The sequence below is a fragment of the Perna viridis genome, chromosome 6 (assembly GCF_037379345.1).
Source record: "Perna viridis isolate PV_CMFRI_1.1 ecotype Kerala chromosome 6, ASM3737934v1, whole genome shotgun sequence".
NCBI classification, from domain to species: Eukaryota; Metazoa; Mollusca; class Bivalvia; order Mytilida; family Mytilidae; genus Perna; species Perna viridis.
The window spans coordinates 8,422,117-8,447,041 of NC_142450.1; the positions used below are offsets into that span (position 1 = coordinate 8,422,117).

A 24,925-nucleotide genomic window follows, 5' to 3' on the forward strand; every position below is an offset into this window, starting at 1 on the left:
AAGTTGTATATCTATTATTAATTAGAGTTATTGCCCTTGAAAGGTAAAAAAGTAGTACCGGTAAGTGAATCCGGAACTCTAAAGTGTTTTTTTTTTTTTTTAATTTTTATTTAGCTCACCTGGCCAAGGGCCAAGTGATCTATTGCCATCAATTGGCATCTGTCATTGTTGTCTGTTAGCATTTTTTCAGAAATCTTCTCAGAAACTACTGAACAGAATTCAATGAAAGTTTGTATGATTGTTTCTTAGGGTATCCCGCACAAACTGAAGGTGGAATTTTTGAATTGTGAGAAAACATGGCTGCTGTTACTAAAAGCAGAACATAGGGGTCACACAGCAGTTTTTCACATATATCTCCAAAACCATTAGGTTTAACCAAATTCTGATATGGCATGATAAAATCTATCTGTGGTCAAATTTTGTAAGAATCTGTTATTTCCCTTTTTGGACAATTTTTGCTGTTTTAAATGTTATTACTTTTGAAAATGCTCTCCTCAGAAACATTTGTATAGAAATCAAAAAAAGTTGGTATGATTGTTTTTTATGCCCGGATCCTGCACAAAATAATAGCTGGGATTTTTATACATGATAAAAACATGGCCACTGTTACTAAAAATAGATTATAGGAGTAAGACAGCAGTTTTGTCAGGAACTTCCCAACTGTTTGTGAACACTTAACACAAAAATATGGTGCTATTGTAGTTCCTGTTATATCATTCAATACAACTTTTATAACCTGTAAATATGTTTTGGCCAATTATTCAGCCAGCTCAGAATATATACTGTCATTTCTGCATATAAAGTTAAAATCTAGTTTTCAAATGAACTGAAGATTTGAGGGACTCCTTTTTGGCTATAAAAGATGTTTTGCAATAAATTTGCATTTAGGGAATGATGATCTTGCATTGATGTGTCAAGAAGCATAAAATGTTAAAGCTAAGCATGTTCCTTTTAATTCCATTACAGTAAACATATTAATTTTCATGGATTCTGACAAGTGAACATATTCGCGGGTTTCAATTTTCACAGTTGTAAAAAATGATAAGCATTTGATAGTGTTAAAACTCAATTTTGGGAGTACTATTTTTTGTGCTTTTCTGTCCACCGTGAAAGTTAATACTTGACAGTATTAGTCAAAATCCCAATCTTATCATTAGTATTTTGTAATTAGTACACAGGAAGTGAAGGGCAGTGTAGGATAATAACTTATAGTTTTAAATATGATTGCAAATTAACTTTTGGACAGGTTTCAAAAATTGGGAAAAGGTGAAATGGAACAAAATTTGTAAATGTGTGTGAAGTTGGATACTGTTTAATATCAATTACAGTTTGTACTTCAGAAATCAGTAGAATTGATTGACATTGAGTTTATACATATAAGGTAAAAAGAGTTCAAAATAATATGGGAAATGCAAATGTATGATTATAGTTTATTTTACATTATGTAATCTTTGAAACTTTGATTTGCATATATCTTTAAAACCATTAATAAATACTCACTTAGAAGTAAAAGTATCCAGTCTAATGAGGACGCTTACCCTACCAGTGCATCTGGTCCATGCTCCCAGTTAGTGGAGTCCGAGTTGCTCATTTACTTTTGTTACTTTGTATGTATGATTTTAGTTACTTTATGTTCTTTGTTGTGTATGTCTGTTTTCCATTTCTGGTCTTTGTCCCTGGATTACATTCTTTTGATTACCGCTATAACCTTGGTTCCCTTGATTAATCTATCTGAGGTAAAATTTTGGTGAAAATCTGTTGATCCATGAGTTATTGCCCTTTTCAGACTTTGTTTTGTTGCTATTTTGAATGGTTGAACTTGAAAAAATCTTCTCCTCAGAAACTATTGTACAGAATTCAATAAAAGTTGGTATGGTTGTTCCTTAGGGTATCCTGCACAAAATGAATATTTGGAATTTTTATCCATGAAAAAAACATAGCAGCTTTTACAAGAAATTGAATGTAGTTTATCAAATCAGGTGAGCGATTCAGGCTCTTTAGAGCCTCTAGTTAAGACTTTTAACATTAAATTAAGAAAGACAAGCATATTCAATGGTTTTAGTGACAACTGTTTGTAGTATGTGTCTTGCCTACAGTAATGTTGTTGCTGTGGCTACATAAGAGAGGGACTACTGTATGTTATATATATAGTCCATCAATAGAGTATTTGATCCATCAATCAGGAATTGCATATTGTAAATAGTGAATCACCAGTTGTAAATTGAGTAAGTAAAAAAATGCATTTTTTTTTATGAAATCTAAAAAAAAGTTCCTCTGTCACCCACCATAAGCTAGTTCTCAGGGCTTTTGGAGTCATAATAAGTTTCTGTTCACCAAACTATTGGTATTAAAACCTTTGTGCTATAGACCAAAAAAGTGTTGAACCTTTAGAAATAAAAATAACATTTTATTGCAGAACCTGGTGAAGTAGCAAAACTTTCTGCCACGCTCCAAGAAAAAAGATGTCAGCTAACATTAATGTGGTCAACACCCATCCGCACAATGAGGAGATCCAATGTGACACAGTATTGGATATATACAGACTCAACTTCTGAGGTTAGTTTATTTACTGGTAGCATATTGTTTTATTCTTCAGGAAGCACACAAAGATGCAGAATTCCATCTGTTTTAAATTGTCCTATTTTTTTTTGTTTTGTCCACTAATCTTTCTCTACTCCTTAAAAAATGATTACAAAATGTTGTCACACATTTTACAGTAAATGGCTCTATTGTGCACCTCTATCCTGTTATGTTTTGTGTACCTGGTGTTTTTTGTTTGTTTGGTTTTTTTGGGGTTCTGTTTTTCAGGATTTAACTTTTATTTTTTTTATACTGAAAGAAAGTGTTTCATTTTGCTTCAACCACTCTTTCTAAGATCTCTAAATACCTTGAATGGTATAAGATGTTCTTTTGTACAATATGAGGGTTTTGTTGCTGAAAATTTCAGTCTTGAAAATGGTTTATGGTATCCCAAAACCAATTCATTATAGTAAATGTAGATTTAAGGGATTATTGGATGTAATTTAGATGCTATATTTATTTATTATATACTTATTACAAATGACAGTTAAATTTTACCCCTCAATAAATCTGAAGAAATTGATTCCTAAAAAATAGCCACAGCAGTGGCACAAGTGCACCTCCAGGATTTATTGCATGCCTCTTTGTTATTGTTCAGAAGCTTTATAACACCCTTTTTCAATCATTTCCCAAAATTTTGTTTATCACACCTCTACACCTATATTGGACCCCTACTCAGAACACGTAAAATATATATAAAATATGTAATATTCAGTGTATATCTCACCCCTTGACCTATATTCTATGTATTGCACCCCTACATGGAATACACTTGAAGAATAGTGAAGATATATGATATAATGAACATAAATTGCCAAAATCTGTATTACATGTGGACTGGCATATCTTGGGTGATATAGGAGTCTTGTGTTGATACAGCCTGTGATACAGATTTTTGTATGTAATGTTCAGTATATATCATGTATTTAGATTAAAATAAACCTTATTTGGTGTATGTGTTATAAGTGATTGTTGATACCCTATATCATTTACTCTATATTGCATACCCTATATCACACCCCTAGACCTATATCTCATACCCTTTATCACACCCTGAGACCTATATCGCATAATTTATCACACCCTGAAATCTATATTGCGTACCCTATGTTGCATCCCTACAGATAACACACTTGTAAAAATATATGATGTAATGAACATGACATGTCAATATCTCTTTCATATGCAGTATCAACCCTTGAATTAAATATACCCTGCAAGGCTGGTTGTACAGATTTTGCATGTCATATTCAGTTTATAATATGATGAAGGTGAAACCTTTTAATGCTCCTGAAGAAACATAAATTAAAAACAATTTCAAGTATTTTTGTCAGCTCTGATTTAATATTTATAACCTTCAAGTATGACAAATTTTGTAATGATATATATTTGTCCTAAAGCATTATACGGATTGTCATGGTCTTTTGGGCATTCATAAGGAATTATTGGTTGTCATGGTCTCAAATGTCTTTGGTTCGAATTGTCCGGCACTGGTTTGATTTGATTCATGTTATCATATTTTGATTGTTTCTTTTATCGATTATTTTCGTTTTGTTTTGATTTGTTTTCGTTTTGCAATTTTCATGACCCAAGAATTATTGGTAATATTGATTACGTAAATTTCGTAAACATCTGGGCGCCATATTACAGACTACAAGGCCAACCCTATCTTGGAAAAGCTATGATTCCATTTGTATTTAATTATCAAAACTATCAAATATTTTTTGAGACTGGTTTGACTCTCAATTGCACATATACAAGTATACGCAAATGAAGCGGCCATTACGCTGGTTTTCAGCTCCTGAAAATGCAGGTACAAACTGGATATTGAAGCTTTTTCTTGCCATAAGTATACAGAACCAAGTTGATAATACAACCATAAACGCTCCTGAATTACCATTCAATTTACTTGTTCATTAGTTATTTATCAATGGTGGAATTCATTATATTTCTATACAATTGATTTGCCATAATTTCATTGTTCTTTCTGTTACTTGTTAATTCTTGTATTCTCAAGAATTGACCACTCTGATTGAATTTTGACCAAAGAGGATATTATTCGGATACACTGCCATATGCCCTAATTTTGTATAATTATTCATTGTGTTCATCAGATTGATACCATAAGAGGTTGTCCAATTCAGTTACATATGTCCTAATATTCATGCTCTAGATTCACTTACAAGGAAGTATCACTCTCTGTTGTTTGAGTACTTCCATATTGATAATACATTTGTTCACCATGCAAAGATTGTGCCAATCATAATTTTCCTTGTACCATCCTTACTATTTCGCATGGATTAGATATGGTCTTAGAGGGTATGAAATAACTTAACTATATTGCAGGTATACCATGACCTAGCTCCTGAACCATTTGAAGCAGATAACAAAGAATTTACAATTGTTATAACCTTGCATGAAAAAGAGAAAGATAAAGTGGCTGTCTGGGTAAGAAACTTAAAATATCTCTACAAAATACTGGTAAATAGAAAGCTTTCTATGTTTTCTATATAATTACAATCCCTCAACCATTCTACACAACTATTTGACAGATCAGTGACCTATTATTGAATGAATGCTAATGGTTGGAAAACCAATAATCGTTGACCATTCTGATTGCACTTTTGGTAGGTAAAAGATCAGTTCGTGTAAATTTCAGAATATTGGTCTGAACGATTCAAATAACGTTGTAATATTAAATTTACTTTTCGCTGAAAATCACAAATCAATATTTTGTATTCCATATAAATTTAGAAAACAAGTTAATTAATTTATGTCTTGATTTTTTAGTAAATGTGTGTAAAAATGGAAAAACAAAACAAACCAATCCATAAAATATATGAACTGATCATCCGTCACATGATGTAAAAAGGAAGCAATCGCCAGTTTAACGGTTCAGTATAACAGATCAATGACCAATCAGAAACTGATCAGTGATCAATGAATGATTGCAATTATAGTTACAGGGATCAGTTCACATACTGTTTAGAGAAATTCCTTTGTATTTCATGTATTATTAAAGTTGTATTCTTGTATTCAATAAAGGGTACTTATTGAAAACTGCTATTGAGTCAAGGATGACTGACCCACTAACACAACAAAAATTGATAAAGAAGAATTTTTCAAAGTACTGTGAAAGTACTTTTATTCATGGGTACCAAATTTCTTGATTGAAGGAAATATTATTAGTTTGTAGATTCTTGATTTATGGATTTGACAACTGTACCATACAAATAAATAGGAAATTTCCTTTTCATTGGGAACCATTTTTCGTGTTTACCAAGCCAACAAAAACCACAAAAAATGGTACCCCAGGAACAATGATACTTTCATAGTAATCAAAAAAGAGTAATCAAGCAGAAATAAAAAAAAATGTATTACAAGGATAAAGACTAGACAAGGAAAACAGACATACATGTGTATGAAACAACCAAAAAAACACATACAGTCGAACCTCAATATGTCGAACTCAGAAGAGACAAAATCTCAGATAACTCGAACTAATTTCAAAGTCCCCGCAAAATTCCCCTTACTCCAATACAATTTTACCTCAGAAAAGTTTTCAATCAGTCCCCTACATAGGACTTTTATGTTTATTAACCCTGATGTCTCAAAGTCAACTAATTAGTTGGAAAACTGAAAAAGCTTTAATCTAAACCATGATTGGAGTGTGTTTGTTCAAAGATTAACATTGTTTTTAAAATTATTTGTTGACACTATTTATGGCTTGGTTTGTGTATTTGAATAATCTAAAATAGCGCATGTAGTAAAAAGAAAAGAATTTTATAAATCACATGTCGGAATTTACACTAACAATGATATTTTGATGAAAATTTTAAAAATACAGATGAATTTTAATAGTATCTGAACATATAACTACACATCAAACAGACAGATAAAAATGTATTTCAAGGACTACATTCGTTTCACTAGTGAATCTGAAATTTTTTCATAGTAATGTTGAACACATAGTTCTACGATACTCTGCATTGTGAGATATACATAGCGGCATGTTATGAACTTGTGATGTTTTCGATGCAGAAAAAATTAAAAAGGAAATTTCCCTAAAACATTCGGTGTCATTCAGTATTATCATGATATACAACACACAAAAAATATCTTCCAATATGAAACACATGACATCACCCTGTAATGTGAAGTACATGTATATATACAAACACAACAAATGATGTAAATGAAGAAACAATCATCAACTAAACTATTTCTGGGTTATATTTGACTTTGGATGACTCAAACCTTGGATAATTCTGGCATTTTTGCCTGGTCCCTTAGACTTTGACTTAAAGCAGTTTGACTGTACAATGAAACAAAAGCAAATGAACAACCCAGACTCCACTAAAAACTTATAGCATGGCCCAGGTGCGCAGTAGGGGTAACGTCTGCTTTTCCTGATAAAAATTCCTGTTGAAATGCTCATAAGGTATGCCCAGGGTAGACAAAGAAGAAAGGAAAACGATAACATGGTGAACAAATTGGTTCTCATGGCGAAATGCATGAAAAAACCATAACAATTCACAAGTTCATATTGACAACCATAAAGCTTCTGCAGTGATGACTTCAATATTATTCATGACTATTTCTTTAATTAGTTCCCAAACATTATCAGATGAGTAGAAATGAAATGTTTTAAGTCATATGAGACATAATTTTGAGAGAAAAACTGTTCATAATTTGATTTTATTTTTGAAAAAAGTAAGTGAAAACAGATTCAGAATCATTACATTAGAATGGCTTCTATGAAAGTGATCAGCATGTCTAGAATTTCATCCTGTAACAAACTAATTTTGAGAAAAAGCACTCATAAAAAAGTATTTTTCTTGGATAATATAAAACCCACCAGTTATTTTTTTAACATACCTTTATTTGTTTTGCAATAAGATGAACCATAAACATTTCTTAGATGAAAGAAAATGTCTTTTTATGTTTCCAATTACTTTTGAAAGTTTTTTTCTTGTTGTTTTAGTGGGTAATTACATTTATGTTTTTTTATGTGTTTTCAGGTTGCTCCATTTGGTGAAACAGTAGGAAAAAGCAATTCACAGCCAAAGAAAAAATACATTGTCATTTCAGAGTGCTGTAAGTATGAAAAATCTCATTAATGTTATTTAGGAGTGTCATGTCTTTTTTTTAATATTGAATAGAGGTTTAGACTGGTTATTTTAAGAATATGACATAGAAGTATTTTCAGATGTTTAAATTCATACTTTACTAAAGAGAAATCAAGGAATCCATGATTCCAATCGTAATAAAAAAAGACATAATCCAGGGATATGGACTGGACAAAAAAATAGACACACACAACAAATGACATGAAATAACCCAAAAAGCATGCACATAGAAACTAAAGTATATGAGAAACTTGGACTTTACTAAAATCTGGGATTCCATTCATGTATTATAAAATGTTTAATTGCTTCCATTACTCCAATAACTCTTGTACTACAGCTGTGTTGGTCATGTGTACATTACTCTGAAAAAAAACTTTTTTGTTTTCCTGGCACATTTTAGTTACAAGTCCACTTTATTTTGAAAATATATTGAGGTTATAAAATAATATCTATTGATTCCTGATGTTCACATAAGAAAAATATGGAAATCTTATCTCACACTTACTTTCAAATACCAGTAATTACCAGACTAAGCATTTTCTATGGAGGCACACACTTAGTTCGAAGACTTGTTATGCAGTGAATAATGTATATATATATAGTAAAACTTTTGACCTGATAGTCAGCATTATAATAGTGAGAGAACAGGTCAGTGAGTGGTGGAGCACAGCTGTTCCCATTTGAATCCTAAAACATTCCACTACACTGTACAAATATGTTGTTCTTGTTGTCAATATAAAAAATCATCTTCTTAGAAAAATTTTGCATGATGATTTGGAATCCATAACCCCTCCACTATAAGGGGATGACTCCCACAAAACCAATAAAGAATTTAGAATCTCTCACATAAAATGTAAGATTTGTGAGAGATTTTTGTTTAAAATTGCTACATTTTCTGTGAAAAATACTTAATAATTAAATTTTACATAAGATTTCTATGCAAAGCCATATATCCCCCGCCACCACACAAAAGTAGAAGCCCGAATGTTCCTAAACTCCAGTTATTTGTAGATCTATAACTGATGTTAATCATTAGTGCATAGGAAGATGCAGGTAAAAAAAACAAGGCAACCAAGTTCCATAAATAATTAAATTATGATTTCATAGAAAACATCCAAAATTCAAAGGTAAATTTAAACCATAGTGTGACCAAAAAGAATGAAGGAACAGATAGAAAAATTTCACTTCTTGCAGCAAATTGACAGAACATAAAAATTGAGTATTTTGACTTTCGCAGGTTTGTTGGTGAAAATAATATTCCTACTAAGGCTGCACTAGATATAACACACATGATACAGGATCACTTAAGATAATTTTGTAAAGTAAAAAAAAATCTAGCTTACACTGCATCAAAAGATGCAACTCATGACATGCTTTATTGCAGAGATACACAAGTCAGAATATGGTTAGAATAGGGAACAGGGAAAACACAAATTTGAAGAAAATGTGTTTGGTAGTCAATGAGGAATTGCACCCACAAAGTGTTCCTATAGCATAACATGTAAAAAAATCAATAAAATCTCATAACTCCAATAAAATTTACAGAATCAAAAAGGCCATTGAATATGATTAACTACATATGGTTCTTAACAGTCCAACAAAATTTGAACAAAATACATTTAGCAATCTTTGAGGAGTTGTGTCCACATAGAAAACCATGTAAAAAATCGACAAAGACCCATACGTCCTGTAAAATTTGCTGCATCAAAATGGCAGTGAGTTTGATCAACTGCATATGGTGACTAACAACCCTACAAATCTTGAAAAAAATATATTCTATGTAAAGTCAAATAAGTCCCTTAACACTTGATTTACATTTTTTGTAATATGATCAACTACATTTTGTTTCTAAAATTCCTACAAAGTTTGAACAAAATCTGTTCTGTGATCTTTGAGGAGTTCTGTCGATAAAGTGTTCCTATAGTAACCCTAGTAAAAGTAAAAATTCAACAAGACCAATGAAATATTCAATGAAGTCACATAACTCCTGTAAAATTTGCCAAATCTAAAAGGCTGTTGAATATGATCAACTACATATGGTGTCTAACAACCTTACATAGTTTGAACAAAATCCATATAGCATCTCTGAGGACTTGTATCCGCAAGGTTTGGATGACCCACTCACATACACCAGTATTTCTAAGTCCCTTTTCGGGTTGTAGCAGGGGAACAAAAATTAGCCTTGATGTTATAATCTCTCACATGAGACTGTGTAACATTTAGGGAGATTCTCCCACTACTGTTCCAAAGGATTACAGGTATGTAATTTCCCTATTTCAGTAAAACTGCACACAGTTATAAAGTTATATTATAATTAGTTCAAGACAATAGATTTTCAATAGATTTTGTTATTTTTTAATAGCCTGTAGCAAAAGGTGGGCTTGATCTGTAATCTAAACTCATAGCTAGTAATTGCTTGATCTGTGCCTTTTACTCAGTACATTGGGCAAACATGCATGAAACACTTGTGTGTTTTTTTACCGCCCGCTGTGAAGCAACAAAGGACTTAATAGGCATCAGTCCATTTGGGTCTTGTGAATGCAGCTATTCTAGAACTGCTCAATGGATCCTTTTGATATTTGGTGTGGTGTATTGTTATGAAGTGTAGATGTGCATACTACACTGTCATTTTGTCATAGGGACTTTATCAGAGTTATCGGAGTTAAGAGATTTTTTTAATGATTTTCAGCAAGTGTAACCCCTGAAACAACTCAATGGATCCTTTTGATATTTGGTATAGTGTATTGTCATGAATGGTAAATGTGCATTACTACACTATCATTTAGATTTGACAAAAGTTGTTAAGTTACTGGACTTAGACTATTATAAGTATGTTTCAACAATTGAAGACCTTGTGGACATACCTCTTCTGAAACCACTTGGTGGATTCTTTTGATATTTTGTATGAGGTATTGATATAAAGAGTAAGCATGCACTGTACACATCCATTTTTATTCAGCTAATTTTCTTGGATTCATGGGACTTAGACTGTTTTAAGCATGTGTTAAAGAAGGAAGAACTTGTGGGCACAACTTCTCTAAAACTGCTTGATGGATACTTTTGATAATTGGTTTGGTGTATTGTAATGAATACTACACTACCATTTCGTTTTGGTAAATATTGGAGTTATTGGGTTGAACATGATCTGAAACTTGCACTATAATGATTAATTCTGAACCATATAGCATTTTTCTATTGTGTTATTATATTACTCTTTCGGCTTTAAAAACAAGTGTCTTCTCATGATATAGTTCATTAACTCAACATTATAATATGGCTACAAGTAGCTATCTTGTTAGTGTAAAGGAGTCTTTTATTTTACAGATGAGCCATTGTCAGCTCTTGAAATCGTAGGAATCGTAATTTGTGTTATGCTGTTGTGTGTATTATTGGTATTTGTAGGGATCATAGCCTTTAAAAGGAGGGAGTGAGTATTAATATATGAACAGCAAGAGTTTTATATTTTTGAGTGTTGAGTATTAAACTTGTGTGAAGTCTTGAGTATCAAGTGAGAACTGTTAAGTATCAAGTAAAGAAAAGCCCAGTATACAGTTAGAATTGTCAAATATTGTTTAGGAATTGTTGAGTATTTGGTTATTAAATTCATTTGAGTTAAATAAAGAAACAAAAACACAAAAAAATAGGCAAGTATCTATGGCATGCCATATTTTTATTCTGCAACTAAGCTTTCTATGATAGAAATAAAGGGTGTTGAATAATGCAAAGCATTATTCATCCACTGTATAATACATTGTATATACTGTATTTGTTCATGATTATATTTGTCTTTGATTTATCATGAGTTAAATGTTCCATTTCATTTTTAGGCAAATTGAAAAATTTTTAACAAGACGAAGGAGACATTCTGGAGAATTTGAGCCATTACAACCACCAATTGAAAGAAACAGGCAAGTTTTCTAGTCTACATTACTACTCAGTACTACTTTCTCAGTACTACACACATAGGCACTGAGTGGATAGAATTGTTTACCCCTTTTTACAGCAAATAAACATATATTTCAGTTTGGTGTGAAAACTTTTATTTTCTTAGTGATAAACTAACTGACCTGTTTTTATTTGTGTGTGTGTGTGTGTGTGATATTGATAGGTAATGGTTGATAGCTACAGTATCTGAACTGATCTACATAACTAAAATTGTGATGGTCATCGATCAATGATCAGTTACAATCAGTTATCCATCTGTCAAACCAATCCATTTAACCGGTGATTGCATCACATGACCACAGAGCTGTCAATGTATTTTACATATTTTGTTGTTTCATTTTTCAATTTTTACACATATATTTATAGATAATGCAATAGATTTACCCACCATTTAATATTTTGTATCTTACATTTGTTTTATTTTTAACATAATACAATATGTAGATTTAATATCTAAAATTGAAGGTAAATTTTATATGGTATTATATTCGACTTGTTCCAATGGAAATTAATAAATTTACATGAACCGATCATCTGTCATTTTACGCAATAAAACTGTAATAACATCGGTCTCTGGTCATGGGTTATGGATCTATCACTGATCAATCTGCGATCATCAATCCGTCCCATAATTGCACGGATTGCTTCAGGAACTGTATCAGTTACAGGTACATTAAGATCAGATCCAAGAAGTAGAGTTATGGTCCTGGTTTGGCCCAAAATATTTTACAATAAGAAATACTTGTCATTTATACATTTTTTTTACACATGTAGTATTCTATAAAAGTTGCTATCTCAAAATTAAGTATATCTACGTTTTTCTTTGGTTCACAAGTATAAATTATTCTGCTATACCCGCATTCCCTGAAGAATACAACCCGCTTGAACCAGAAATGTTTCTTATCCTGTCTGTTCTATTGTCCATTTTTTACATAGTTCTGCCCAAACTGAAACATCGGACGATAATAGAGCCTTTTGTGTTTAGTTGATTAGTATTCTCAATATACCCTTCTGTGAAGTGAATATCCTAAGCACAAAAGGGTCTATTTGTAAAAAATGAAAAATAAAATGTAAATGAAGAAATTATTAAGAGCAATTTTTGTAAGTAAAAGTACAAAGAAGACACAACAATTGTGCAAAGAGGAGTGAGATTGTTCTGCAGATTTCTATTAAAGAACTGCATCAGAGCATTTATAGAATTTATCTAACATGAACTTATTGATATAAATTCAGTATAATATAACACATACTGCCTGCAGTTGAGGATGGTATACTGAATCATCACACTCAGAAAAGAATATTCTTCCATCTTGTGGTTACCTAGTAATCATATCTCCCACAACAGCAGGCAATAAATGTAATAACAGCCTGACTATTGGTAAAGCACATTCAAAATGCTGAAAAGCTTTTTTTTTAAAGAATTTCTGAAAACATTCTGTTGTTTAAAGTGTGCATATAGTATTAATACCCTACCAAAGAGATCTACATGTACAGCTTTAGTTTTTGATCGAATGATTTGTTGCTGGGTTATGGCCCCTTGAACTTGTATATTTTGATGAAATTGTCAGTTCTTTATATTTTTAAATATCCTTAAAAGACATTAACTTGATATACTAGTTTAATTTTTAATCAGAATAGAACTTTTTGATACCTGTTTTGAATTTTAAAATAAAGTAATTACATAAGAATTAAAACAATATAATAAAGAGATTATTGTCATCTTGTATACTTTAACAGAACTAATCCCCAATTACGACCAAGATGTCGAATTAGAAAAAGGTGAGATCAGTTTATATTTGTATTTTCTTATTAACAATTCATGACACCTAAAATTCTGTTTTCTTAAAGAATCTTAAATCTGTAACAGGTATATTGTACAAAACAAGACTGTAATGACTTACTGATATCAGTTTACTTCTGACTTATGAAAACAATTCAGTAATAATTTCTTTATATCAATCTAAATGTATTTTGAACATTGGAGAACCTGTCTTAAGTGAACCTAGACTTTAAGATTGGTTCAGTTAAGACAGATGTTTGGTTCACCAAAGTTCTTAATTTATGAAATTGATGTAATATAACAAGAATAGGTATGGTGTATATGTCATAGAGACAACAACACCACCAGGATGAAAATGTCAGCCCAAGGCTACCCATTGGTCTTCATTGAATGACAAGGAAACCCTAATAGCACAGGGCAGGCTGCAGCTAACATATTTTAAGAAGTGTCTTGTGTAGACAGGTGTTTGGATTATTCAGAGGTTAGTTTCAACAGGTTTCACTGTTCTCTCATCCCAACATCATATTACTTATGAATATAAGTTTTGCAGTCTTAAAATTAAGACTTGAAATTAATTACATGTAATGCATGTACTCCATTATAAGTAAGCGTAGACTTAGTAATAGTTCTAGGCTTCAGTGCCACAAGACTGAAGAAATATTTACTGGTAAGTCTGAGAAAATTCTAAACCTTCATGGTAATTCCAATAAAATGTTTTGATTTTATGGTGTTGCAAACAGTTAAGAATAATCAGATTATGTTCATGCTTGGGATGTAGGGGTCTTAGCCTTAATGGTGTTTACCTTAGCCATGCTATCCATCTTCCTCTAACTTAATAAATGCTCCTTTTTCACTTGTAAAAAATCTTTAAGTATCTCTTTTGAGGTAATATTAGAGGTCACCGTAATACTTTAAAGCATGTCCAATGAAGTGTTTGTCAAGTTATCAAGATGATAAAGTTGTTTGTTGTGAAAGCAGGTTCTAGACATATGTAACTATATGTACAAACATACATTTGTATATCAAGGTACATATTTTATATTAAATCCAAATTTGGTATCAGGAATTTTTTTATCTTTTGTCTGTTTTTTTTTCTTTTAATTTTCTGGATTTTATACTGCAACTTTTCTATTTGAGTATTAAAAATGCATTGACCATATATTTACAAGTGATATATTGTCACTTACTAATATAACTTTTTTGTTGAGACTGTTTTATTGTTGTAAGGATGTTGTCTGCTTCATTTTTAGTTTACAATTTTGTTGCAGTATAAAGACAATAACAAAAATCTGTCAAATTCTTACTTTAAAGTAGTTAAATAATCAAGAAATCATTGGACAATGTCAATGAGAAAAACACCATTTCACAAGAATCATGGTCTTCAATGAAGAACAGTCAGTGGATTTTATAGTCCTTTGTGTCGTCAGTGGTTCATATTTGCTTTGGTCTGAGGTCTGGGACCCTCTATTTCTGAACCTAGGTCTTAGACCTTTTATCTCTAACACTCCAGGGGACCTTTGATTGAAAATTTTGAAAAGTCCTTCAGTTATCACCTGTGAAGCATGTGTAAACTAATTCCTGTCTAATTTTTCCTAGACTCTTTACATGTATCACATATTTAATTTTATTCCAGGTAGAGCCTGTTTTTATCTCTACCTGAGCAGTTCTCAGTTTTTCTCTAGTAAGTCTTCGGACAGATTTGTTTTTTTATTTTGTTTTTTTTTGTTTTTTTTTGTTTTGAGTCCACTTTAAGACACTATTTTCATGTCACTTTTTAATTCATCTAAGGACCTGCCTTGGAAACTCTTGTTATAAAAAATCCAAATATGTTTTTTTTTTTATATTGAACAATTGCCTCATCATCAAACAAGACTCTTTTAGATATTATTGCTAAATTTATCTAGTTGGCTTGGAAAAGCTATAAGAAACAGACTGTTGCTTATTTACTTCTAGTTTTGTATCGTAAATCGTTGTGTTTGTTTCTGTGTATTTATATTAATTGATCTGGCTTTTGTTATCATTATATTATGTTTGTCTTTTTTTTATTGATTTTTTTTTCTGCAGTTAGGTACTGTTTAATTGAATAAAGAATCTTTACATTTTACTCAGAGAAAATGTGTTTTATTGTCAAAAACTTTGACCATCACAATATAGTTAGGTAGTGTGTGTTTATGTGTATGTGAATCATGAAATTAAAACTTCCTTGTGAAATATGTTGGTTTCATTGATAAGTTTGGCACTACAGATCAGGAAATTATCCCTTATAGATAACAAATTATAAGTAATATGTATTGCCTCTAAATCTTTGTATAGGTGTGGTGGTGTTTAATGATATGTTACCAGGAGATTTTATTGATTTTTATTCCTATTGTCCACATGAGAAAACCAGGTAATACTAATTTCTTTATACTTGCCCAGGTAATAGTAATCAGTATTCCTGTTGCCCAAATGAGAAAGTCAGGTAAATTTTGTTACCTATTGCCTTCTTAAGGAGGGCAGTTATTTTTTTCTTATTGTCTTATTGCCTGCATGAGAAAGTTGGGTAATTATTTATTGCCTGTATGAGGAAGTCAATTATTTTTTTATTGCTTGCATGAACAGATTTGGTATTTTTAATTCCTATATAGCCTACATAGGAAAGTATACTTTTGAGGGATGTAATTCTCTACAAAAGCTAAAGAAACTTACACCACCAAAAGAATAACAGAGAAGGATGTGATAAAGAAAATAACAGAAGTTAGTGGAGATGGCTAATGAGCACTAAATGAACAGTTCTCATTCATCATAAAATTTGTCTCTGCGATTGACTCTAGACAGTGCAGTAATACTGTAATTTGGTATGAGAGAAATTATAGTAATGTTATTATCCCACGGTATGAACTTGTTTTGAGACATAGTCTTTAAAAAGTGATGATTCTCCTCCAATACTTTGAATACATATCCACAACAGTCAGTTTTTTTCATTATGCTGGAGGGATACTGGTGACTTTTGCTGAAGGGGACTTAAGGTTTGAGTAATGGCCCTTGGACTTCCAAAATTAAATGTAAAAACTTCTAAACTTTTTTTGTGAACAAATTATGCATGAGGTTTGCATTCTATACTCTCATCAACAGATTCTCCTTCAGTAGGAGACTATTGCCATGCAATACTCTGAGAATGCTTGGTTTTTCTTTTAGGTTTTCTTGAATTTTCATAATGGAAACTCATGGGAGCAAATTTAAATTATGTTTGAAGCTTACCCTTGATGAGTTTTATGGTGTCTTAAGTTTTTTAGCTAGGTTGCACATTCTCAGCAACCCTTTTCTTATTTGAGATTTTATACACAACTTTATTGTGATGAATTTTGCTGTATGTAAGATTTTAACTTGCGGAATTGCTTTGTACCCCTTCACTTACACAAATCTTCCTTACGAATCCTTACAAATCATTCTTAATCATTTGCAAGCATTCGTATTTAAGTATCTGCTATGGTGAATAACTCGTAACAACTCGCAGACTATCACAAGCATCCATATTGAATTGCTAAGGAGATGAATTTTTTTTTTACATGTCAAATTTTTCTACACGAATGCCACAAATCTATATTGATTATTTTAATTTGTTAAGAGTTTGCAAACCACTTTAACCATTCCTTAAGCATTGTTAATTGATCGCAAGAACTTGTACAGCATTCAAAAGGACTCTATGGTTTGTTATTTTATACAGTTGTTTTACAATTCATTTATGAATGATTGACAGTAGTTTACAATAGTTTTCCAATGAATTAACAAACAAATACAAATTCAAGTGAGCATTTTACAAATATATTTGAATACTTTGACCATGATGAAAGGCCTAGGTTGTTGTGCCAGTGGGCAAAAATGTAGAAAGAATTATTGGTATAATTATTACTTATTTCTTTTGCAAATATTTCAAACTTTCTATTAAAGAATGCATGAAGCTAAATGACTTGAATTTATACAACAAAAACAACCCCATTAAAAAATCATAAAACACTCATAACTAAACCACAAGTATTTGTAAAAATCATTAGATTATGGTAAACCATTTGTTAATTATTTGTAAAGCTTGTACCTAACCATGACAATTCATGCTGCACTGGCAATGATTCTTAACAATATCATATGCATGTGTCAATTTATCTTATCTACTCGTAATTGCAATTAATCATAAACTGGTGTCATTAAGGCATAGCATCCAATTCTTAGTAAAGTGCTCATTCATACTCATTACCAATCATAAATCACTCAAATTCACTCATAAAAGTGGCTTAATTCACAAGGATATGTGTTAGTTTACTAATCTTGTAAATTTTGAAGATTCTTAAGAATTGATAAGATAGGTTTGTGTATGGGAAAGGGTAAAAAAATCTGCAACATTTGATTAGAAAAATAGTTAATTTGTTTAAAGGTTTGGATGCATTGTGTGTTAGACTTTCTGTTTTAGTCCTTCATTCCATCAGAGACCTATTATTACATTTAATTACAGGTCTATGATTCCATTCCAATTAAAACTTCTTTTAAATGAAAAGGTGGCAGGGCATCTTTGGAGGCCACATTCCTTCTAGTGTATTATTAATTATCGTACTTACAGGTAGATGAAATTTTAAATGCTTTTGTGCATCCAACATGTATAGTGCATTTTATAATTTGAAATTGCAATGTTGTATAAAACACACATATTCTCTCAAATTTTTACACTACTATTTCTATTTTTGACCTGCTGTAGAAATAATTTCTACTCATATGTGAGTGATTTCTTCTACATTGTTAATTGGGTGATTCTTTAAATAACAAACCCTATGATGTTACATGAGGAGTTTTTCAATGGTTATGAAGATGTTGTTTTAGTTATAACATAGATTCTGTGTAATAGAATCATACTTTGTGTACAGTTGACTACAGTATTTCTACATGCATGACAGAAAACATTGACATTTTTTTGGATTATATCAGCATAGCCTCAAAATATTAAAAAAATATGGCTTATATGGAAAACTCACATGGTAAAGATTCTGTATGTATCATGAAACCAGTTGAATGGATTCCATGACGACTTTAGTGCTATTAGTTAATTGTGCTGACAATTTTTGTCTTTTTAGGCCTATAGTATTGAGTGACATTACACATTTCCTGAACAAATACCATGCTGATGATAATAGGCTGTTTATTGCTGAATATGAAGTAAGTCTAGGGTTTTTCATTTATCGGCAGGTAAACATTGATATGAAATTTTCTACTGTAACTATGGTTTTATGCCACAAATTCAAATTCTCAATGAAATAAAAAAAAAATTGAAGTTAAATTTATGATGCTCTGCTGTGAATGATATCCATGAACTTTCAAAAATTTGACAAGTCATAAAATTTTGTACACATACCTTGACTGTATACTATGGTAGTGCATTAGTAATTCTTCAGAGATTTCCCATGAAAATATTTTTTGTGTTCTGTGGGTTTAGATCAATAAGATATAATGTTATTTACCAGTTTGTTAGTTTGCAGTGGAAACATCTACTGCACAACAAGGCATGAATATTTTATATTAGAAGTAAATGATTAACTGAACTTCCCTCCAATTATCACAGTTTGAATATAATGAGAACAGGTATGGTGTATATATGTCAATGAAAAAACAACCTCACAGGGATTAAAATGTCAACCCAATGCCACACTGGTGTTTCATGAACTACAAGAAAATAGCTGCATTGAAGTATAGATTGTTCATCATTTTTACACATCTGTCTTTTGACAATAACTACTGTCCATCTTCTTGTCACATTTTCAACAAAAATTTTATAAGAATGATTTTAGAACTTTGAATGTTGTTTTGATAAAAATAAAATGTATTCTATACTTTATTTCAAAACATGAAGACTAAAGACACACAATTTTCTATCAATAATCTATACATTTGTCTTTTGAACTTGTTGACCTATATTTTCTATCTTTAGTACATGGCAAAATATTCTAAAATATCCATCAAAACATTGGGGGTCATTGTGACATCATCAGGTTTTCTTTAAAGATTTGAATGAAAATGATCGAAGTCATTTTGCAACTGTGTGAAGTTGTACTACTAGAATTTTTGCATGACTAAATTAGTTTATTAACTGATTACTATTAAAGTGGCATGGATTGGTTTAGGTTTATTAAAATGACAAATATTGGATTACTGATAAACATAATAATAGTTACTTTTAATTTCGATAGCTAACAATATCATGGACTATCTCAAAACATTCGTTTGTCTAGATATTCTACATGATAGTGTCAAAATCAAAAGTAACTATTATTCTATATTAATATATTCAGAATGAGTGTATCATGTACTTTAGACTCAATGTTATATATTTGCAGGATCTAAAGGCATTGAGTCCAAAACATCCAACAAATGCTGCTAATCTTGATGAAAACAAACCTAAAAATAGGTACACAAATATCCTCCCATGTAAGTAAAAGTTAATAGTCCAAAGTGTATTTAAAACAATGGGAAACAATTTTAATGAGATGAAACCACAAGGAAATCCTTTTTTTGTACAGAAAATACACTTACACATTTATCTATCCATTAAGTTCAATCAAAACTTAAAATGGAACTTTATAAACCATTAAAGTATTATTTTAAATTTGGTATGGTTTTCAGCAAAATGGATTATACATATTTTTGTACAAAAATCACCTTTGTACATCAACTTCCTGTTCACTAGAAATTTATTTTAAAAGTGACGGTTGCCCTATAGTGATCACACTGTCGGTCTATCCATCTGTCTGTTACAAACTTGTGTCTGGGCTGTAACTTTTTTGTCTTTCAATGTAGGCTTTTGATATTTGGCATGTGGGTAGATCACCTAAAGATAATGTGTCTTATTTCATAGATATTGGCTTGTGACCTTTAACTTTGACTTCAAGGTCAAATTAATTTTTTTTGTGTCCGGGCTTTAACTTTTTTGTCTTTTGATGTAGGCTTTTTTGGTATTTGACTTGTGGGTTGATCACCTGAAACTATGGGTTGAGTTCCATGGATAGTGGCCTATGACCTTGAATTTTGACCTCAAAGTCAAATTCCTGTTTTGTTTTTTGTTTTTTTTCAGTTGCTTATTCTTGGTCTGGTCCTGTAACTTTTTAGCTCACCTGGCCAAAGGCCAGATGAGCTATTGCCATCACTTGGCGTCCATCATCGTCGTTAACAATTATACAAAACTCTTCTCCTCTGAATCTACTTGACTAATTAAACCAAACTTGGTATGAATGTTCCTTGGGGTATCCTGCATGGAATTGATGTGGGGATTTTTGATTTGTCAAAAAACATGGCCACTGTTACTAAAAATAGAACATAGAGGTCAGACAGTAGTTTTTCGCATATATCTCCTAAACCGTTAGGTTTAGCTGAATTCTGACACAATTAAAAGTGTTAAGCATGATGAGATCTATCTCTGGTCAAATTTTGGTTTTAATCCATTAAGCCACGTTGGAGTTATTGCCCTTTTTCAACGATTTTTTAATGTTATTTCTTTCCAAAATCTTCTCCTCTGACACTACTTGACCAATTGAAACCAAACTTGGTTTGAATGTTCCTTGGGGTATACTGCATAGAACTGATATGGCGATTTTTGATTTGTCAAAAAACATGGCCACCGTTCCAAAAATAGAACATAGGGGTCAGACAGTAGTTTTTCATATATATCTCCTAAACCATTAGGGATATCCAAATTCTTTCAATAGCTGAAATGATCCATATTATTAGGACTACAAAAGTCTTCAGACTCCTTGTAAGAGTTGTTGCCCTTGAAAGGGGAAAAATGACTTTTTTTTAATAGTTTTCAGTCAATATTTTGAAAAATATGATGGATTAAAAGAAACTTTCAATTGTTGAAAAGATCTTGTGATAGTCCTACCGAAAACTTCTTTAGTCAAAACTGTTGGACAACTTCTTGTTTAATTTATTGCCTTCGAAAGGCAAAATTCAAGAAGGTGAGCAATTCATGCTCCTGGGAGCCTCTTGTTTGTCTTTCGATGTAGGCTTTTGATATTTGGCATGTGAGTAGATCACATAAATCCTTTTCGTTTATATGGCTTAATTTCCACAGAGATGGAATCCATCTCAATGATTTCTTCTTACCTATGATTATCATGAGCTAAAACATGATAATTTTAGAACATATTAGAATTAACGATTATGAATTTTATCTCTGTCAAACAACAGCTACTTCATAGAATACTGGAATAACTTGTTAAAGGCAGACCAATTTGTAATCTTTGTTTTATGCTATATTTTATTGCTTCAGATGACCACAGTAGAGTGATTCTTGCCCCAACAGATGATGAAGAATCTTCTGACTACATCAATGCTAACTATATACCAGTATGTACCTGTATATCTAATATATTAATGAACCTAACTATATAAGTATGTACCTGTATATCTAAAATAATAATGAACCTAACCATATACCAGTATATACCTGTATATGTAATATAGTAATGAACCTTAAGCTTCCTACTCTTTCTTGAAGGGAAATTTAACAATATGAAAATCAATTCTTATTCAGGTGTATATTCTTTACTTCCCAGGATCATTTTTTTCCATCCATTTATTTGCTCCATATATGTATTAAAGGAATACATATGAAATGGGCTATATTTGATGCTCAGTTTTACCCAAAAAGTTTAGCAATATAATAAACAGGATGGATGACAAAAATCCCATATGCCAATTAGTTGGGACAATGAATGTTTTTGGATAAGGTCTTAAGTTTCCTCCATATCATCATTTCTCAATTTTATGGAAGCCTAAAATTTACTGAAAACAACAAAATTTGAAGATTTAATTTTTCAACGACTGTTTTGTTTTGATTAATGTTTTCCACCGAAGTGACTCAGTGATATCTTATGATTTATTCATTTTGGTATTTGGTATACCTTGTGCTTTAACTATGTTACCCCAATGCAACAAATTTTTCAATTTAGTCTGAAATTCTTTTTAAATAATATGGTTATTACTTGAAATTCATCAGGTTTTATGATGTCAGATATTTTCAAGTTTTGTGTTGCCATGAATCTGTATATGTCTGTCAAAGGAAGTTTCTCTACCATCAACAATTTCTAAATAAAATGTTTCAAAAGAAATTATACAAACATGTATTTTCGTGTAGTCAATTAAGTTTTTTCCCTCAGATTTTTTAGGTTACAGTACCTCATCATCTTCCATTTAAAAATATTTCTGGTAAAAAGGGGAGATAATTCTACTTGCCCAAATTTAAAAGATGAAGATGTGGGAAAAAAGGTTTGAAAAAAATATAAGTAAATTGAGTTTAAAAAAGGGTTTCTGTGATCCATGTTAATTACAAATTAACACATAACAAGCTCCTACATAATGATTTTATGAGGTTTGACAATTTTTAGCTAATGTTAATTTATATACTATATTAATAAATGTCAACGATGCCTAAACCATGAGGATTAAGACCCATTTGTTTGTTTTTTGTTAACCAAAAACATCAATCTTTGAGTTAAAACTGGTACTTATGAAGGAAGTTGAATGATTATAATGTTTACACGATATTTACCTTTACAGGGTTATACATATGGTAAAGAGTTTATTGCCAGTCAGGGTCCATTACCAGGGACTGCCAATGATTTCTGGAGGATGGTTTGGGAACAGAGTGTCTCTATTGTAGTTATGTTAACTAAATGTAAAGAGAATAACATGGTAGGTCTTTCAAATTCTGTTCAAGCTCAGTAATATTAAGTTGGTACAGGTGATGAATTGATTTTTCTAGTTATTTTATTTGCAAAACTTTGTGTGTAGTGTAATTTTTTTTAAGCTGTTGGAAATGTAATATGTCATGATTATAATGTCCAATACTACATGTACATTTGGAACATGTTTTAATACTTTGACAGACTATTTTTTCAGCTATGCTTCATCCAAATGTGCATGTATTAATAGACTATAGAACTCAGATCGGGAGGCCAGAAAATTTTAATCAGGGGCTAAGACCTCAATGTGAAAAGACTTAAACTCACATGCTTTGTCATACAGATAAATCTGACAGTCATCAAAACTGTTTTCTCACTTACGGGTAACACACCATCTAAAATAACTCTGTAAAAATCAGCAAAATATTTTATTTTGTGACATTCTGATAAAAAACTCAAAGCATCTTAGTGGTCAAAAGTTTTGTTGATGAAGATACTATATGTTCATTGAAGTTATTCCCATGAAACATATGGTTAAAATTCCTTGAAATTTATATATTTTGCTTCTTTTATCAATGTTAAAGGAGATTTGACACCAACATTTATTTTTTTTATATTTTTGGTTTATATGATTTATTACTTTTAATATATATGATAAAATGTTGCTTTAAGTCTCTTACATCATTTGATTGAAGTTAGATAGATTCAAAATAGCAGATTATCCGAGTCATACAAATTTTAATTAGCCATGGGGTCTATGTGACTATGTTACCTCATTTGTTCTCAATTCATAGACCAAGTGGTTGAAATATGTAGGGCTTCTGCTTTTGTTGCATGATTTCTACAACTGAGAGTAAAAATATTGAAAGTTTTGGTTTGCCAGGAAATATATATACTTTGAGCTGTATCAATTTAAATCACTTTGAGAAGAAAATGATAAACAATGTCAGACATATTAAACTAATGAATGTATAGAGACAAGACTATCCACAGTGAAACCATACCATTTCTGCTCAAAGATTCCATAGACATATTTCATTATGTTTTGTAAAGTAAGAATAAATGTAACATAAAGTAAATTAAATTCACATTCTAAGATTTTGAACTGTTCCAATCTCAATCTTCAATGAAAATGTTTTGATTTCAGCATTTCTTACAGAAGTTAACTCCCCGCAAGTGTATGAGTACAGAGGATTTGTGTGTAAATTTAATATGAACCTGTTAATTTATATTAGTATTTGATGATTTTGTTTGATATTCCACGAGGTCTTGTGCTTAAGCTTCCTCACGTTGTTAATTTTTTTTGCTAAAATTAAATATCTTAACTGATCTATAAAATTAACATTGTCTGTTTCCATAGACTTGTAATTCCAGAAAAGCTCCTTAGCTCACCTACATGTAGGGTCACCAAATATTTACTGTGTTATTTCAAATTCTGTGAGACAAAAGAAATTAAATTATATTTCAATAATTATTGAGCTTATACACCTGCTCGACACCCGTGTCATGGGTAGCCAAATCCTGTAAAGATAAAAAAAGCAGCCTTCCCTATCCCTTGGTATATATCACCTAGCCACAAAGAAAGAATGATACACAGAGTGTTAGTATCTTAGTTGAACTCTCCTATTCAAGTCCTAAAAATAGTGTGCAAAATAATTGTGGATTCATCACTGGGAAGTATGTCTTACCAAATGAAAAGCTGACAGCTAGAAAGCAAGAAGAACTTTAGTCTTCTAACTTTCTAAACACAATTATTGCACCCTGATACACAGAGTAGTGAACCACTCTGC

The 24,925-nt window shown here is 31.2% G+C and overlaps 1 protein-coding gene across 3 annotated transcripts in view; it reads left to right on the forward strand.

The window, feature by feature from the left end:
* Window positions 1-24,925, forward strand: part of LOC148613516 (tyrosine-protein phosphatase 10D-like) — an 82,402-nt gene that overhangs the window by 48,774 nt on the left and 8,703 nt on the right. For 2 of the 3 annotated variants that reach the window (XM_088586855.1, XM_088586857.1), the window contains 10 exons: window positions 2,417-2,556; window positions 4,927-5,028; window positions 7,602-7,677; window positions 11,034-11,136; window positions 11,537-11,617; window positions 13,392-13,433; window positions 18,537-18,618; window positions 19,794-19,884; window positions 21,722-21,798; window positions 23,011-23,145. In XM_088586855.1, the coding sequence (XP_088442981.1) occupies window positions 2,417-2,556; window positions 4,927-5,028; window positions 7,602-7,677; window positions 11,034-11,136; window positions 11,537-11,617; window positions 13,392-13,433; window positions 18,537-18,618; window positions 19,794-19,884; window positions 21,722-21,798; window positions 23,011-23,145 (929 nt within the window). The remainder of the gene's footprint in view (window positions 1-2,416; window positions 2,557-4,926; window positions 5,029-7,601; window positions 7,678-11,033; window positions 11,137-11,536; window positions 11,618-13,391; window positions 13,434-18,536; window positions 18,619-19,793; window positions 19,885-21,721; window positions 21,799-23,010; window positions 23,146-24,925) is intronic. The other variant, XM_088586856.1, reaches the window with a different exon arrangement.